The sequence below is a fragment of the Crocodylus porosus genome, unplaced genomic scaffold, assembly GCF_001723895.1.
Source record: "Crocodylus porosus isolate Cpor-Errol unplaced genomic scaffold, CroPor_comp1, whole genome shotgun sequence".
Classification (NCBI taxonomy): Eukaryota; Metazoa; Chordata; order Crocodylia; family Crocodylidae; genus Crocodylus; species Crocodylus porosus.
The window spans coordinates 13,525,620-13,542,933 of NW_017728911.1; the positions used below are offsets into that span (position 1 = coordinate 13,525,620).

General features: G+C 44.8%; 1 protein-coding gene across 1 annotated transcript in view; it reads left to right on the forward strand.

Annotated features, from left to right (window-relative positions):
* THSD4 (thrombospondin type 1 domain containing 4) overlaps positions 1-17,314 on the forward strand; it is a 639,363-nt gene that overhangs the window by 62,149 nt on the left and 559,900 nt on the right. The window contains exon 4 of the mRNA XM_019533460.1: positions 16,668-17,109. Coding sequence (XP_019389005.1) covers positions 16,668-17,109 — 442 coding nt within the window. The remainder of the gene's footprint in view (positions 1-16,667; positions 17,110-17,314) is intronic.

The following is a 17,314-nucleotide window of genomic DNA, read 5'->3' on the forward strand; positions in this document are numbered from 1 at the left end:
ATCCCGTCTTCCATCCTTTGTAGGCTTTTCTTTTTATCCTTAGGAGGTCTGCTAGGTCCCTGGAGAGCCAGGGGAGCTGCTGTGCCCTCTTGCTGCCTTTCCTCCGAGATGGAACAGACTTAGCTTGTGCATTGAGGATAGCTCGCTTGAGGAGCAACCACTCTTCTTGAACTCCCCTCCCCTTGGGGTCATGGTCCCTTAGGGCCTGACTGACAAGTCTCCTGAGCTTGTCAAAGTCAGCTTTCCTGAAGTCAAGGACTTCCGTGTTGCTTACTGACTTGCCAGCTTTACGGCAGATGGTGAAGGTGATCAGCTAGTGCTCGCTGTCACCCAGCTTTCCATCAATCACTAGGTCACTGATTAGGTCATCCCCTGTAGCCAGTACCAGATCAAGCAGCGTGTCACCTCTCATTGGCCCATAGACTTCTTGAGTCAGGTAGAGGTCATCCATGCATGAGAGGAAGCTTTGCGACTGCTCGGATTTTGCTGAGTGATCCTCCCACGAGATGTCTGGGTAATTGAAGTCACCCATGACAACCATGGTCCTGCAGCATGTGGCCTCAGCCAGTTCCCAGGTGAACTCCTGGTCAAGCTCAGGACTTTGGGTGGGAGGTCTGTCGTAGACTCCCACCATTGTGTCCCCTGTGCCGTGTTCCCCACGGATTTTAACCCAGTGGGTCTCCAGGTAATAATATTTGATATTACAGGTTTCCTCCCCATAATACAACAAGGCAAGTGGCTCCTTAGACATTACAGCAGTGATCTTTGGGGGTACCAGGTGTCAGGTCCTCTGCTGGGTATGTGAGATGTTAGTTTTTGGCTTCCTCACTGTTCAAGCAGGGATGCAGTAGCTGTGTCTGACCTCCCAGAATTATAGTATGGTAATACACACGTTTCCCTGCATTTGTTCATTACTTTTGTAACTTATCCCAAATTGTCCAATCCCTTGGCCCTGTGTTAAGCATCCCTGATATGGTGCACCAATCCCCTGGCTCTGTGCCAAGCATTCCTTCTATGGAAACTGTTTTCTTACTCGCCTAGCACACCAATCACAGCACTCACAGAACATGCTCTGTTCAATTTTATTGCTTAGTTCTGGGAAGGCCTGGACTATGGCTAAACAGCCTTAGCATAACTCAGTTTGCCTGCTATGCTGGGAGACGATTATCCAGGACCACCCGAAAGGGAGGAAGTCTGCTGCAAGGATCTCAGAACTTTGAAATCTTATGATGACATCAGGGGATGGAAAAACAGGAGTGGCAGAAACAGTGCATTGTAGACTGAACCAAGAACCCAAAGCCACTCACCCTGCATGGAAACAATGGTCCAAGCTGCAACAGTCTGTCAATCCCAGATAGGCTTTGTCAGCCATTTTCAGGCCCATAGATAAGACAGTCGTCCTCAACTTTGATGGATTACCGCTGCTGCTGATGAATGGGGATGCTTATTTCTGACTGGCTCACAGTGCTAGGTTTCAAACAAGTGTCTTTGTGCCTTTTCCAGGGCTTTCCCCTCATGCTTTGGAGAAACTGCAAAGCTGCTTCAGGAACTTCCCTACAAATCCCTTTTCAAAACATCCCTTTCCCATGATGCCTACAAAGCAATTGATAATGCCTTGGTAGCTGACATGCTTACCCGTTCTGTCTTCTTACAGTCTTCCACGTGTCCAATAGAGTGGATCCTTATAAATTTATTCTTATGAATGTTATTGGATAATCCAATCCACCAGTACAGTAATTCTCATATTAAGAACAGTGAAAGTGACTTATCACATTTATTTGGGGAATCCATGTTCATCCTGGTACTATTCCATTAGATTAAATTATGTGTTTGGTTTAGATTAAGTTTTAATGTGCCACTGCTTTTGCCTATGTGAACAGCTTTGTCCGAATACTCACGATGGGCAAATTGTGCTGAAGAAATACACTGTCAGATTATATTACACAAGTAGATAATGCCTTTACTTGAGATAAGCAGAGTAGATCAAAGTCTGTTAATGGTGATTGTCTGACATGGTTCATTCGATGTTACTTGACTTTCAGTATGTTTCCTGCTAAGCACCAGTTTGCCTTTTGGTGATAATTGTATCCCTGATGGCACTTTTTTGTGGTTATCAATTGTCCATATTTGATGTATTCTTTAACTTAACTGATGGCAAAGGGCACTGAACTCTTTTATTTCTCATACAAGAGGGAAAACAAGGGTGAGTATTTGTATACTGTCATACATTGAAGCAATCAAGAAGAACTGGAAGTCCTTCCAGAATCACAAAACTATGACTTGGTTGGAATAACAGAGACTTGGTTGGTCACTCGCATGACTGGAGAACTGTCACGGACAGGTACAAACTGTTCAGGAAGGACAGACAGGGGAGACGAGGAACAGCTGTTGCACTTTATATAAAAGAGCTGTATGATTGCTCAGAGCTCTAGTATGAAACTGAAGACAGGTCTGTTGAGAGTCTCTGGGTTAGGGTTAGAGGGAGAGCAACAAGGGTGATGTTGTGGGGGTCTGCTGTAGACCACCAGACCAGGAGGAAGTAGTGAATGAGGCTTTCTTCAAAGAGCTAGTGGAAGTTTCCAGATCACAGACCCTGGTTCTCATGGGGGAATTCAGTCACCCTGACATCCACTGGGGTGGCAATGCAGCAATTCTCAGGCAATCCAGGAAGTTTTTGGAGAGTACTGGGGACAACTTCCTGGTGTGAGTGCTAGAGCAGCCAACTAGGGGCCATGCTCTTCTTGACCTTCTACTCACAAACAGGGAGGGTAGGGAATGTATTAGCAGATGGCAACTTGGGCAGCAGTGACTAATGAGATGATAACATTCAGGATCCTGAGGAAAGGAAGGATGTAGAACAGCAGAGTAAGGACCCTGGAATTCAGAAAAGCAGACTTCAGTTTGCTCAGGGAACTCATGGGCAGGATCCTCTGGGAAGCCAGTCTGAGGGGGAGAGGAGTCCAGGAGAGCTGGCTGTACTTGAAAGAAGCATTACTAAGAGTGCAGGAACAAACCATCCTGATGTTCAGAAAGACTTAGCTTAGCTTGGCTTAGCAAGTGTGGCAGAAAATCAGCTTGGCTTAGTGGGGAACTCTTCATTAAACAAAATCACAAACAGGAAACTTACAAGAAGTGGAAATCTGGACAGAAAACTAGGGAGGGGAGTAAAAGAGCATTGCTTGGGTGTGTGTAGGGATGAAGTCAGGAAGGCCAAAGTGCAGTTGGACATGCAGCTAGCAAGGGATGTGAAGGGTAACAAGAAGGGTTTCTACAAGTATGTCAGCAACAAGAGGAAGATCAGGGAACATGTGGGTCCCTTATTGAATGGGGGAGGCAACCTTGTGACAGAGAATGCAGAAAAGGCTGAAGTGCTTAATGCCTTTTTTGCCTGTCTTCACGGGCAAGGTCAGCTCCTAGACTACTGCACTGGGCAGCACAGTTTGGGGAGGAGGTGAGAAGCCCTCAATGGAAAAAAAAAACAGGTTAGGGACTATTTAGAAAAGCTGGACATGTACTAGTCCATGGGGACAGATGGGATGCACCTGAGGGTGCTGAGAGAGTTGGCTGCTGAGATTGCAGACCCACTGTCCATCATCTTTGAAAACTCATGGCAATTGGGAGAGGTCCCAGATTATTGGAAAAGGGCAAACATAGTGCCCATATTTAAGAAAGGAAAAAAAGGTGGATCCAGGGAAGTACAGACCAGTCAGCCTCACCTCAGTTCCTAGAAAAATCATGGAGCAGATACCCAAGGAATCCATTTCTAAGCACTTGGGGGAGAAAAAGGTGATTAGGAACAGCTGACATAGATTCATCATGGGCATTTAAGAGGGGATTTAATAGCAGCCTTCAACTACCTGAAGGGGGGTTCAGAAGAGAATGGAGCTAGACTGTTCTCAGTGGTGGCAGATGACAGAACAAGGGGTAATGGTTAGGGCTGTGTGAAGCTTTGGTCACTGATTCAATTCTGCGGAGATTTGTCCCAATCCAGCTGCTGTATCTCTGAACCAAATCAAATCAGGATACCCTTTAATTTCTCCAAATCGAATTGGAATCCCCCAAATTGATTCAGAGAGATTCAACAATTTGGCTATAGACACAGCTTTAAATGTTTTTTTCTACATACCTCAAGGTACTAGGAGGCTTCTGAATGCTAAGGTGCTGGGGCGGATGAAGTGTTCCACAGGAGTGCCGGGGGGGTGGAGGGGGAACAGGTCCCCAGCATGCTCAGCAGCCCCAGAAATGGACCAGAAGCACTTCTAGTCCACTTCCATGTCTGCTGTGAAGCATGCAGAGGACCACCCCTGCCCTCCAGCTCGTTGACTGGTGCTTCCTGAGTCTGGGAGGGCACCCAGGGTCTCCCTGTAGCTAATCACTGAGCTGAGGGGGCATGGAGGGAAGGGCGGTCCTCCGCACGCTTGCCAGTGGACCCAGAAGTGGACTGGAAGTTCTTCCAGTCTACTTTTGGGTTTGCAGCTGAGCACGCAGGGGACCCCCCTCACACTCCTGTGGGATGCTCCATCCATCCCACCATCTCAGCATTCATGAGCCGTGCCTGGTACCTCAAGGTATGTAGTAAAAACATTTCAAGCTGTGTCTATGCCTGAATCGCTGATTCTCTGAATCAGCATCGAATCTTCAGATTTGGATTCGGCTGAATCAAATCGAAACAGTGATTCAAATCAGTGAATTGAATTGCTGTTCCCTGATTCAGGCTGAATCCAAATCCAAATTGAATACGTCTTTTTTGCACATCCCTACTAATGGTCTCAAGTTGTAGCAAGGGAAGTTTAGGTTAGATTGTAGGAAAATTTTCTCACAAGGAGGGTAGTAAAGCACCGGAACAGGTTACCCAGAGAGGCGATGGAACCTCCATCCTTGGAGCTTTTCAATACTTGGCTAGACAAATTTTGGCTGCGATGATCTAGTTGGGGCTGCTCCTACTCTGAGCTGGGGGTTGGACCAGATGACCTCTTGAGTTCCCTTTGAACCCTGATTTTCTATGATTTACTTGAATAACAATAGCAAGATAATAAATAGTGTACGTAACTCACCAGTATTTCCAGAAATAGCTTGAAAGCAGATAGAGCTTAAAACTTGTAATTTTTTGGCATTGGATGCATATTATTCTCCATGGTTTTGTTGTTTCCAAGTCTTTAATGCCTGCGTCTTTCCAAGATGATATAGAAAGCTGCTTGTTAGTCAACATTAAATTCTTCTTAGAAGTGGGAAAATAAAGGGGGTCTGGCTTATGCCTCCCTTCTATTGGAATGGCTATTAGGGCTGTGTGAAATTTCACTGGGTGTTTCATTTCAAAGCTGTTTTGATGTGTTTTAAGCTTGAAACGATGAAATTGAAATGAAACAAAAGGCTTTCAAAACAGCTTTGAAGCAAAAGCAGTACCCCCATCCAAGGGTACTGAAGGCACTGGCTGATGTCATTGTACAGCTACTGGCAAGAATATTTGAGCACTCGTGGTGTATGGGCCAGGCCCCGGAGGACTGGAAAAGGGCCAATGTGGCCCCTATTTTCTAGAAGGGGAGGAAGGAGGATCCATGAAACTACAGGCCAGTCAGTCTCACCTCCATCCTTGGTAAAGTCTTTGAAAAGATTATTAAGGCTCATATATGTGAGAGCCCAGCAGGAAAAATTATGCTCAGGGGAAGCCAACATGGGTTCATAGCAGGTAGATCATGCCTGACTAATCTAGTCTCTTTTTATGATCAGGTTACAAAACACCTGGACGCAGGAGTAGGGGTAGGTATCGTTCACTTAGACTTCAGGAAGGCCTTCGATACAGTATTCCACCCCATACTGGTGAACAAATTAAGAGGCTGTGACTTGTGTGATTATGCAGTCCGGTAGGTGGCAAATTGGCTAGAGGGCCATAGCCAGAGAGTGGTGGTGGACGAGTTGGTATTGACCTGGAAGGACGTGGGCAGTGGTGTCCCTCAGGGCTCGGTCCTTGAACCGATACTCTTCATTGTCTTCATCAGTGACTTGGACGAGGGAGCGAAGTGTACTCTGTCCAAGTTTGCGGATGATACAAAACTGTGGGGAGAAGTGGACCCACTGGAGGGCAGGGAACAACTACAGGCAGACCTGGACAGGTTGGACAAATAGGGAAAAAACAATACAATGTGATTTAACAAGGAGAAATGCAAAGTGCTGCACCTAGGGAGGAAAAATGTCCAGCACACCTACTGCCTAGGAAATGATCTGCTTAGGCAGCACGGAAGTGGAAAGGGATCTCAGAGTCCTAGTGGACTCCAAGTTGGACATGAGTCGTTAGTGTGACGAAGTCATCAGCAAAGCTAACTGCACTTTATCATGCATCAGCAGATGCATGACAAACAGAACCAAGGAGATGATACTTCTCCTCTACAAAGGATGGAGGATGGGATTCACCTCCAAGGAGGATTATTCTGCACTGGTCTGGTCCTGCAGAGAGAAAACCAGGAAAGCCAAGACTGCAACTGAACTCCAACTAGCTTCAAGCATCAAGGACAATAAAAAGTCCTTTTTCAGATATGTGGGGAGCCAGAAAAAAACCAAGGGCAACATTGGACCCCTGCTGAACCAGATGGGGCAACTGACAACTGATGCCCAGGAAAAGACAACCTATTACATGGGTACTTTGCGTTGGTCTTTCATCAGCCCCATAGGACGCCCATGCCCACCATGGGACAGGGCGGTCCGGGTGAGGGAGATCCCCTGCCCTTCATTACCTCATGAAGGAACATCTTGAGAAGCTGGATACCTTCAAGTCAGCCGGCCCTGACAATCTACACCCCAGGGTACTCAGGGAGCTGGCGAGCATCATATCCCAGCCCCTGGCATGGATCTTTGAAAACTCCTGGCTCTCTGGTGTAGTGCCAGAAGACTGGAAGAAGACCAACGTGGTACCTATCTTCAAGAAAGGGAGGGAAGTGGATACGGCTGTGTCCAGTTTTGTGTGCCACACTTCAAGAGGGATGTGGATAACCTGGGGAGGGCCCAGTGAAGGGCCACTCATATGGTTAAGGGCTTGCAGGCCAAGCCCTACGAGGAGAGACTAGGGCACCTGGATCTCTTCAGTCTCTGCAAGAGAAGGTTGAGTGACAATCTTGTGGCTGCCTATAAATTCATCATTGGGGCGCAGAAGGGAATTGGTGAGGCTGTACTCACCAAGGCACCCCTGGGAGTTACAAGAAATAATGGCCATAAGCTAGCAGACAGCAGATTTAGACTGGACATTAGAAAGAACTTCTTCATGGTTAGAGTGGCCAAAATCTGGAATGGGCTCTGAAGGGAGGTGGTGCTCTCCCCTACCCTGGAGGTCTTCAAGGGGAGGTTAGATAGGCATCTGGCTGGGGTCATTTGAACCCAGAACACTTTCCTGTGTGGGCTAGATTCAATGATCTATTGAGGTCCCTTTCGACCCTAACATCTATGAATCTATGAAAATGAGGGCACTCAAAATGTTTTGAAAGTTTCAAAACATTTTGTGTTTTGAAGCTGGGCTTACTTGGCTTCAGTGCCGGTCCCAGGTAGCAGTGGCAGCCTCCTGTCATCCGGCGCACAGATCTGAGGGCCCGCACCCCTGGTAGGACTGCCAGGCTGTGGAAGACTCCTGAAGATGTGAGCCCTTGGATCTGTGCGCCAGATGAGAAGAGGCTGCCTCTGCCACCTGGGACCAGCACTGGGCGTGAGCTGTGCCCAGCACCAGGGAAGATTGCTGCTGCTGCCGGTTGGCGGTATTCTCCTGTCATCTGGCGCACAGTTCCGGGTACTTGCATCCCCAGGAGGAGTCCGGCACAGCCCAGTAGCCCTCCCAAGGGTGCGGGACCCCACACCGGATGAGAGGAGGCTGTGGCAGAAGGCCACCTCTGTTTCTCCTCAAAAACTCTGCTCTGTGACAATTTAGTTATGATGGGCTCAGCAGAGGATACATACCTTACCCTGTCTCTTTAGGTAACCTGAGCTGGGTACATTCCTGAGGGACGGTGGAAATCTGCTCCCTCTGCCTATGTGACTGGCGTCACATACCTAGGTGAGGGACTTGGGCTCCCTGGTGAGCTAGGGACTGCCAGTCTGCCCAGCAACTAGTGATGCATTTCAAATTGTTTGGCTGACAGGCAGCAGGTGCTGGCCTCCATTGGACCAGGTAAATGAAGTCATAAGGGTTGTATAAGTAAAGGACTGCCCAGGAGGATGGGGGCAGCAGCCATGAGGAAGACTCAGGGAGAGAGAAGAGCTGGATCATCTGAAACTTGTTCTCACTCTCAAAACTTATGATCAAGGAACTGTATGCCTCCAGAGGGAATCTCCACCTGCCTCTGGATGATACTTGTAAGTAAGCTACCTGAGATCTAACTAGATATATAGTTTGTAGTAACTCAGATATGTGATCAAAGGCTACCCCGCCCAGCCCATTTGCTCTATGGGATTTTTCTGATATTGCTCTAACCTGTACCATAGTCCAACCCCACCCCTTTTAACCAGTAAAGTTCTCCTTTGTACCTAGCATAGGAGACTTTTTGGGAGTGGGTCTAGATTATGCCTTGGGGTCCCTTTGGTTCAGCTGACTAAGGGAGACCACTACTTGTGCTTCCAACTGAGGGAAGCACCCCAAGTTCTTGAAGTGAGTCAAGTACCCTTGAGGGCCACTAGGCCTGTGTTTCCCAGGGGGTGCAGAGCCAGAATCAAGCCCATCCCTGAGTGGTGGCATTTTACCCCTAGGCTAGCGGGTGTGCTCCAGGAAGGGAGCCGACCAGACGTGAGGTGCCCCCAGGGAGGCACTTGGAGCCTGGAAGGTGGTCAGGCACAGTGAGGTGGGTGGCTCAATGCAGGAGCACCCCCTACTGGCCCGCCACAGAGGCTGCCACTGCTGGTAAGTGTCAGGAGTTTTGCTTTGTACAGTTCGAGGTGCTGTTTCCCAGAAACCTCTGTATGCATCTCCTAGAAACCTGGCAGGCTTCATGCCCTCAGAAGGGGCTACCATCCCTGCAAGTTTTATCCAAATCAGGCAAGAAATGACAAAGGTTTAGGCATTTTCATGATTCCTCATTACAGCCTATGGGCAAAACATTGAAACACATCAAAACAGCGAAATGTTTTTGACAAAATGAAACAGAACAGTGCACCAAATGAAACAACAAAATGAAACACTGTCACTTTGAAATAGTGAAATGGAAGTCTAAACGAAACAGTGCTGTTTTGCACAGCCCTATGTTAGCTTGGAATGTGAAAAAAAATCACCCATACTGATGTAGCTATGTTGGGAAAAAACTCTAATATAGAAACATTTACACAAACAAAAGAGCTCTTTTGGCCACATAGGCTGCATGTCCCCTGTGGGGATCTGGCAGTATCTGTGCAGGCAGACCTTGTTAAGTGTCGATAAGACCTATTTCTTGAACTAGACGAGAAACTCAGGTTCACTTTCTTGCTCTACTGGGTTTAGAGTAATTTGAGTGGAAAAGCTCTGCTGAATCAGGGAGATGAGAGATTTAACTTGAGTCTCTCACTACCAAGGTCAGAGGCATGAGCACCAGCCTATAGAAAGCTGCTACCTCCCTAGTGTTCCAGTGTGGAATGAAAACAGATTTGGAACCTCAGAAGTTGTGCAACAGATTTGTCATCCTGAAATCTAGCATTGGATTGTGTGAGCTGTGAAAGGGCAGGAGCCAAAGACGTATTAAAAATCCTATAAACCTTTGGCTGAGGGAATTCATTTATGATTGGTAAAATAAACGTGCATGTTTTCAAAATTCCACTGTCAACTTGGCACTTGGAGATGGGAGAGTATCTTTGAGTAAACTTACCTGGGAGGTGAATTGATAACCACTGTTCCTCTAGGATCCAACTGAAAAATGCCAAGAAATACTATTGTAAGGGTAATTTGAGGGGAAGGAGAAGTAACAAAATATCTTTTATCAGCAGATGTTGAAGCCAATGCCTGATGCCTTTCTCCTACTTACTATTTGATCTTGTTTCACTGTTTTAAAAGCAATCAGTTGGAAGTTTTAGGTGCATGTGAAGTATTTGGAGTTTAGTACCTCTTGTATTTACCTGTCTATTCCATAGATAAATTAGCTACAAGAAACAGATAGATTTAACTACCCCTGTACAGACCACAGTAATGGTTATACCTGACTTAATGACAACAGTAGACTCTTCTCATGCTTAACACCTTGAATTTTAGTTTTAATGCCTAAATAAATTTTCCTAATAGCAATAACTATTCTGTAGTGAATGTACTGAGCCACTTTAATAGAAGGGGTTAGACTATGCACTTGAAAGCATACAAACATCACTCTCTTATTGAGAGTATTATGAAGAATTTATTTTGAAGTATTAATTCCTTTCTGATACATCAGTTCATTTAAAACAATTCTGCTTCTGATCTTCTTGATTGATAATAGTATACCTAGTCCAGTTAAATATTCTGACTGTAGAAATATTGGACTAAATATTACTCTCATATTCATGCCATACCAAGGGAATTTTGTAGCTTTGTGAAAAGATAGTCTGCCCCTTAGCAGAAGAGCTTTTAAAAAGCTGTGCCTAGTATTCCAGTGTATTCTGTGCTTGGGTTTCTATGTAGGATGCCTGTGGACATTTGTCAAGGTGGCTGAAAGTTAAGTAGACTTAAACGTATGCATTTTACACTACCTTGACCTTCCCTGATGGCCATCCCCAGTCTCCAAATCCCAGGGTGGTCTTCCTTACAATAGATGGACTCAGAGGAAGTGATGATCTCTTACTGTCATGCTTTTTGTGGCTGTACTTGGTGGATGTGTCCCACCATTTTTGTTTGGGGGGGACTGAGAGAGCCACTGTTACAAAATCTACCTTCCACTAGTTCCCTGCTAACTATTCACTAAGACTTATGAAATTTCATTCCCTGTCCATTTTTTTTAATCTTGCCTGTTACCTCAGGGGAGGTGTGAATCCAAATTTCCATCTGGAGCATGATCTTTTGGGTTCTTAGCCTTAATTCTAGCATTCCCAAAACAAAGGGTACTGAGGAAGCACCCTTTTTCTTTCTTTAGGATAAGCTTGGAAAAAAGATCACCTAAAACCAGCCTATGGTGAAGAATGGGGCCTGTAGGCCTTTGGACTGTGAGGATGATAGGTAAAAAGCTGTGTTCTGCTATGGAGCAGGCTTGGTGGTGGCTCAGAATCCCCCAAAACTCACCAAGGCTTTGCCTAATTGCATCCCCTACAAACAGATCCTAAGGGGCTAGGTTTATACAACATGCACAGGCTTGTCAGAGCTCATTTAGTGCTAATTATTAGGTAAGTTATGGGTTTTGCCTATTTGCATCCTTCATGAAGCTAGATAACATGCCCTCCCTCACTAGTGTATGACATCACAAATTCTACCTGGCACTCTCTCTCCAAAAGCAAAAACTAATTACATTCAAGGGTTATTTTTTTAAACTAGATTCTTAATTATCTCACAGCAAACTGCATTCTTAATTTATAAGGATGTTGCCAACAGGGAGTGTAAAATGCTTTAAGGCAAAGTGAACAGTGCCACATAGTTTCATGCCAAACAGGATTGGTTACAGTGAAGCACGAACAGTGATAAAGATGTTAATAATGAAAAGTTCTTTGTTTAGTTTCCAGCATGGGTGTAAGGGTTTACATTTTCTGACCTGAGGGCATGTGTAGGGTGCCCAATAAAAAAGCTTGCAGGAGCAGGTCAAATGAGGAAGTTAGGAGCTTTCGTAGAGGTCCCTTGCAGAAGCTAGACAGGGAGGGTTTGGTAGAGGATGAGTGCCATGCAGGTGGAGGTACTATTCCTATGAATTCCTTTTGCTAAAATCTTGTTGATATATACATATTTTTTAGTAAAATGTAGGGGTGCACCAATAAAGATTTTCTTGGCCGATATCGATAGCTGTTGATTAACCAACCATATCGGCTGATCCATTAACTGATAATTAGAAATAGTGCAAAGCATTTTAAACTACTGACGTAAATAAACTTTTTTTGTTTGTTTTCTTCTATAATGTGTGCACATGCCTCCTGCCTGCTACTGCCCTCAGTGACAAAGGAGGTGATCTCCTTACTGCTACACACGTCACTCCCTCACCTACAGCTTCTACCCCTTGCTCCACTCCCCACATAGCCCATGCTGCAGTCCCAGGCAGGTGGGGCAGACCCTCATGCAGGCAGTGATCCTGGGCGTGCTTGCAGCCATAGAGCATGCCACCACCTCAGCACCGGCAGGCCCTGCGCAGCTGAGCTCTGGTGGCTGCCAGGGAGAAGCTGCTTTTGCAAAGGTGCCTGGGAGAGTGGAATGTCCCTTGCACGGTGCCTTTCCCTTCCCGTGCAGAAGCCAGTGTCTCTGCAGCAGCCCTGGTGCTCAGGCCCCTGTGGCAGAAGGAGCAGCAGCAGAACTAGGAGCTGGTAATGGTCTCTTTTTATTGAGTGTGGTGCCCTGTGACTGCTCCCTAGTACTCCGCCCCCCTCCTGCCGCTACACCGGGACCTGTAGTCTGCCATGGGCTCAGGTGGAGTGTGGGGACTGGACAGCGCTGTCCAGGGTGCCCTGGGCATGTGGCCACAATTATCAGCTACAATGACCAAAAAAAGCCAAAAGCCTATAATGTCATTTCTCCTTTTATCAGTGCTGATCCAATAGCCAACTGATATATTGGTGCGCCCCTAGTAAAACAAGGGAATTAAGACTTGGAAACAATAATGTTTGGGGATAAGGGACTTTAGTGTTGTTTCAAGTTTACCTTTTCTTCCTCCAAAAGGAGCAAGAACAATAACAATTGCACTCAGTTTCTATATGAGTGGCCCCATATTAAGCCCTCTGTAGTCCTGACTTTTGTACTTGCAGTATTTTCATGCATGCAATACATGCAAGTCAGAATATTTTTCAGTGCAGTTTTTATTTTAGTCTTTGTGAATTTAACCTTTTTAGTCCTGTCATGTTTATTTGATTTTTCTGTGTGATTTTGTGCAGGTAATAGTAGTTCTAAGTCTTTATAGTTAGTGACTTATATTCAGGAGAACATGCTGTTTTTTCTAAAATTGAACCTGAAAATGTGGGATCAACTTCTACATGTTTGACTTACAATCAAAAAATATCTATAGTGTATCGGCTTCTCACAGGTACTGGCATGTTACATGAATCAGCCCCAAAATTTCAGATGTTTTTCTAAAAGATACCTTAATTTCTCCATTTTATAGTATATTCCTGGAAATACAAAGAATGACAGATAATTTTTTGCTGGTTTTTTTTTTTTGATCAGCATTAGGAAATGAAGAAATAAGGCAAAATGTTGAAATGTATTGAAAATGAGAAACAAGGCGAAATGTTATGTACATTTCTTTGATCATTAAAAGAAACTAACAAAAAGTTAAGGGCAGTTAGGCAGATTGAGGTTTGCTTTATTTGAATTGGTTTGTCCCTTTCTGATGCATATTCCTTTTTTCCCCTAGATTTGTCCTCCTAACCCGAATCACTTCCCCACAACCACCAAATGCTACAAACCCATGCTACAGTAGAAAAGAGAAACTTGCCTCAGCAATGACCATAGCTGTCGCAGAACAGATTAACTCATATAAACAACTCAAGTGCTCTAGCGGCTTATCTGCCAGGGTAAATCAACACTCCAGTTGACACATCCTTGAGGCATGAAGATTGATTAAAAGCCTCACGTGGCCATAAAAGCTAGAATGTTAAGTATATGACTTCCAAGGTTTCTATGTAACAAGAGTATTAGGAGACAGTAAGAGAGAGTTAGGGAGAAAATAAATACAGGAAAAAATGAATTCAAAGAGAGTCTTTGATCTGGTGACATGTGCTTGACATCTATGCCTTCTTATTTCCTAGAAAATAAAATTATAACCTCCAGTTTTCACCACAGTCTAAATTATCTATTTTATTTTATATAACAAGATGTGAATATCTAGTAAAGATAGGAGAAGTTTCCTTTAAAAAATGTATTTCTCATTAAACTTTGTGTGTGCTGAGGGTGGGGAGGTTAGTTAAGAAAAACATCTGAGGTGCAAATGGAAGAAAGCTTTAATGATTTTAGCTGTCTAGTATTGTAGCATAACTAGAGAGCCAGGACTGAACTAACTTTAAGCTACAGCGAGTATTGAGAAAAACAGTCAAAAGACCTGCTGACAGCACTAGTTTAAAAATACTGGGATTAACTTTATAGTCATCATTATGCTAAATAAAGTGGCTTAAAGTGTGTTTTTTGGAGTGATTTATTTTTTTTAATGTTCACTTAATTTACTGGCCATGTAAGTTCTGGGGTCTGGTCCTTAGCAAATACTTTCAGTGTAAAGCTGTTCCTTGGTTAGCAAAAACTGCAGGATAAGCCTGGCAGCCAGGGCTTGTGCATTGGAAGGAAAAGCCTTGGGTGGAGGCATGGCCAGTGTGCCCAGAGTGTACAGCTACGTTTCTTTTTCTGCTTCCTCAGCCATGTATGATGTATTATGCAGCAGAGCATAAAGCTGGAACAGCCCAGGAGTTGCACTGATTTATGCTGATGCTGGTACTGGCTCTTGAATGGTCCTTGAATGCACAACACTTTGCGCTCTCTTTTCATGGGGATAGGCTAACTGAGTCTTGGGGCCTTTTCACTGAATGTGGAACATGAAGCAGTGGTGAAATGCTGTGTGTCAGGAGGTGGCCTGTCATTGTGAGAAAACAGAATTAGTGTCTGGTGGAACTACATAATAGTACACAGTTTTAAAGCATGTTACATGCCTGAATAAGTGTCTAATTGCAATATCTTCCCAACAGACCAAATGTGGAGATCAAGATAAATGTGGACTAGAACAGAAACATATTGTTTTGGTCACCTTTTCCTGGAACTCCTTTAGCAATACCGTTTAAAGTTCTGCTGCCTTTTCTGTGTTTGTTATTTGAGTAGCTAATGAAGGCAAAGTCAACAGAACATTTAGACCACAAAAGCCATGGCTTTGCTAATCACAGTGTATGCTAGAAGCAGATGCTCTATCTTGACATTCTCATTGTCTATGTACAGACATTCAGTTTCTACTGGGAGAATCCACATTTGGTACACATTTGGTTTCTACTGGGAGAATCCTCATTCTTCCAGTAGAAACCAATTCATACCTTTTTCTCCTGAAGCAAAAATAGCTACTCTAGGAGAAAAACAACCCTGGAATAACCAGGGTTAAATCACTCCTGGGAAAGTTACTCCTAGGAGACTGAATGTCTGCATACTTTCCCCCGGCTTAACTCTTCTTGGGGAAAAACTCCCATGTCTTCCTAATACCAAGGTCACCTTGTTCTGAAGAAGATTTGGAACATAACTGCTTCTCTCCTTCTGGGAAGCCAGGAAGGTGAGAGGAGGAGGAAGTGCCAGCTTCTCCCTGCCTGTTTGTTACATCAGAATTCCTGGTGTAGGAATCAGGCAGGGGCTTTTCTCCACAATTCCTGGTGCTTAGCAGTGGACCACAGGGAGCACCACAGGCTCCTGCCCGCTTCTTATACCAGAGGCCCTGCAGTGAGAAGTGGGTAGGGGTTTAGCCATGCTGCTCCTTCCACGGTAGTCCCTGAAACTGGGAGCAGAGTATAGCAATATCTGGGCAGGGGGCTTTGACTTACTGCTTTTCTCCCCTCCTGGATGGTCTGGGAGGACAAGAGAGCAGAGAGGAGAAGCCTCCAGCTGATTCCTCAAGCTGGGCAGTATCTGGCTTGGGGAAAGCACAGGGAGAATTGATGGCTGCTCCTTCTCTCCCCACTGCTACTCTCTGCTTCATTCATAAACCTTGGCACTGCTTGGCTTGGGAAAGTAGCTGGAGGCTTTGCCTCACTACTCCCTTCCCCTCCTAGATCTATCCAGAAGGGGAGAGGAGCAGCCACAGCTGCTACCTACCTCTTTCCCCAGCTAGGCAGTACCTGGATTGGAGAAGGACCCTGGGGACTTTTTCCTAGTGCTCTACCTGCTCTACTCCCAAAGACTGGGAGCAGAGCTAAGGACTAGGAAAAGTGGAGCAGGCACTCCTCCCTTCACCTTCCCAAGACAAGATCACTTCAGTTTCTGGCAGATGTGAAGAGCAGGGGAGAGGGGGCAGCTGCAGGCTGAACATCTGTACTGTTTCCTTTCCAAATGATTCTCAACAATTTCTGCATGTAGAAATGAAAGTCTCTTCCTGGCCATTGTCTAAACCAGTAACAGGGAGTACAAGCCTTATTTGTATTGGAATGTCAATGAAAGCCTAGCACAGCCATGAGTTTTAAAAATATGGTTGCTTTAAAAATTTAAATTGTCATTTTAAAGAACAATGCCAAAGGTTGAAGACACTACCTTTAAGACAGACATTTGCATGTTATCTCAAGAACAAACCTTGATTAAAAACTGAATACGGCTGAAGTCAAGCAGAATGCTCTGCCTTGGTATGCAGGCTGACATCATTGCTCCTTACTCAACGGTTGGTCTTTCTTGGTGAATACTTAATGACTGCTTTCTGCCACAGAGCTTGGTGTTGCATACTCTGTGATTGCTAATATGCAAAATGAGAACAGAATATTGTATAAGTATTCTTTAAAATAGACTAATGGTTCTTATGTACCTTTTCTAAATCTTTCTAAGCTGTTAGTTGTAGGTAAAATTCATATAAGCATCTAAGTGTTCATACCTTTGTCCACTCAGTGTGATTTTATGTATCTTCCCTTAGAAACAGAAACAGAAATCCCATTGGCCCAGGGAAATATGGATATGGAAAAGTGCCGTATATATTACCTCTGCAAACTGACACTGGGCAGCCACCTCAAAAACTACGGAGGCAGCGACAGTTACCAAGGAACCAAGCATATCAGCAAAATCCAGGTCTTGGGAACCATCCGTACACCCATCCAGCTAATCCTTCACTTCAACATGAAAATGTTTACCAAGAAGAACATGGACTTCAGCCTGGACATCATGTCTCAGGGCCCTCAGTTTATCAGCATGCTTCAACCCATTCTCAGGCCTTTCCTGCATCTCAGAATTTGTTCCATGGTAGTGGCTCAACCCATCATGGCTTTGTGTCACATCAGACTGTCCAAAGTGTGTCTCAGAGGGCTGCAGCTATTGTGTGTACTGGAGCCTACAAGCAACACAAGCTTTGCAACACAAATGTAAGTCTGTTCTTCTCTTTGTTAATCTAAGGGACATATGATGGTTAGCTCAACACACTGGACTTCTGTTGTTCAGGTGGTTAAAAATCAAAACGATACATATTTATTTTATTAACTTAAAATATCCCATAATTCAGTTTCAGACCAGGAAAAAAATCTTGTTGTATGCTGATTTCAAAGAAGAGTAGCTTGAGGAATATCTATA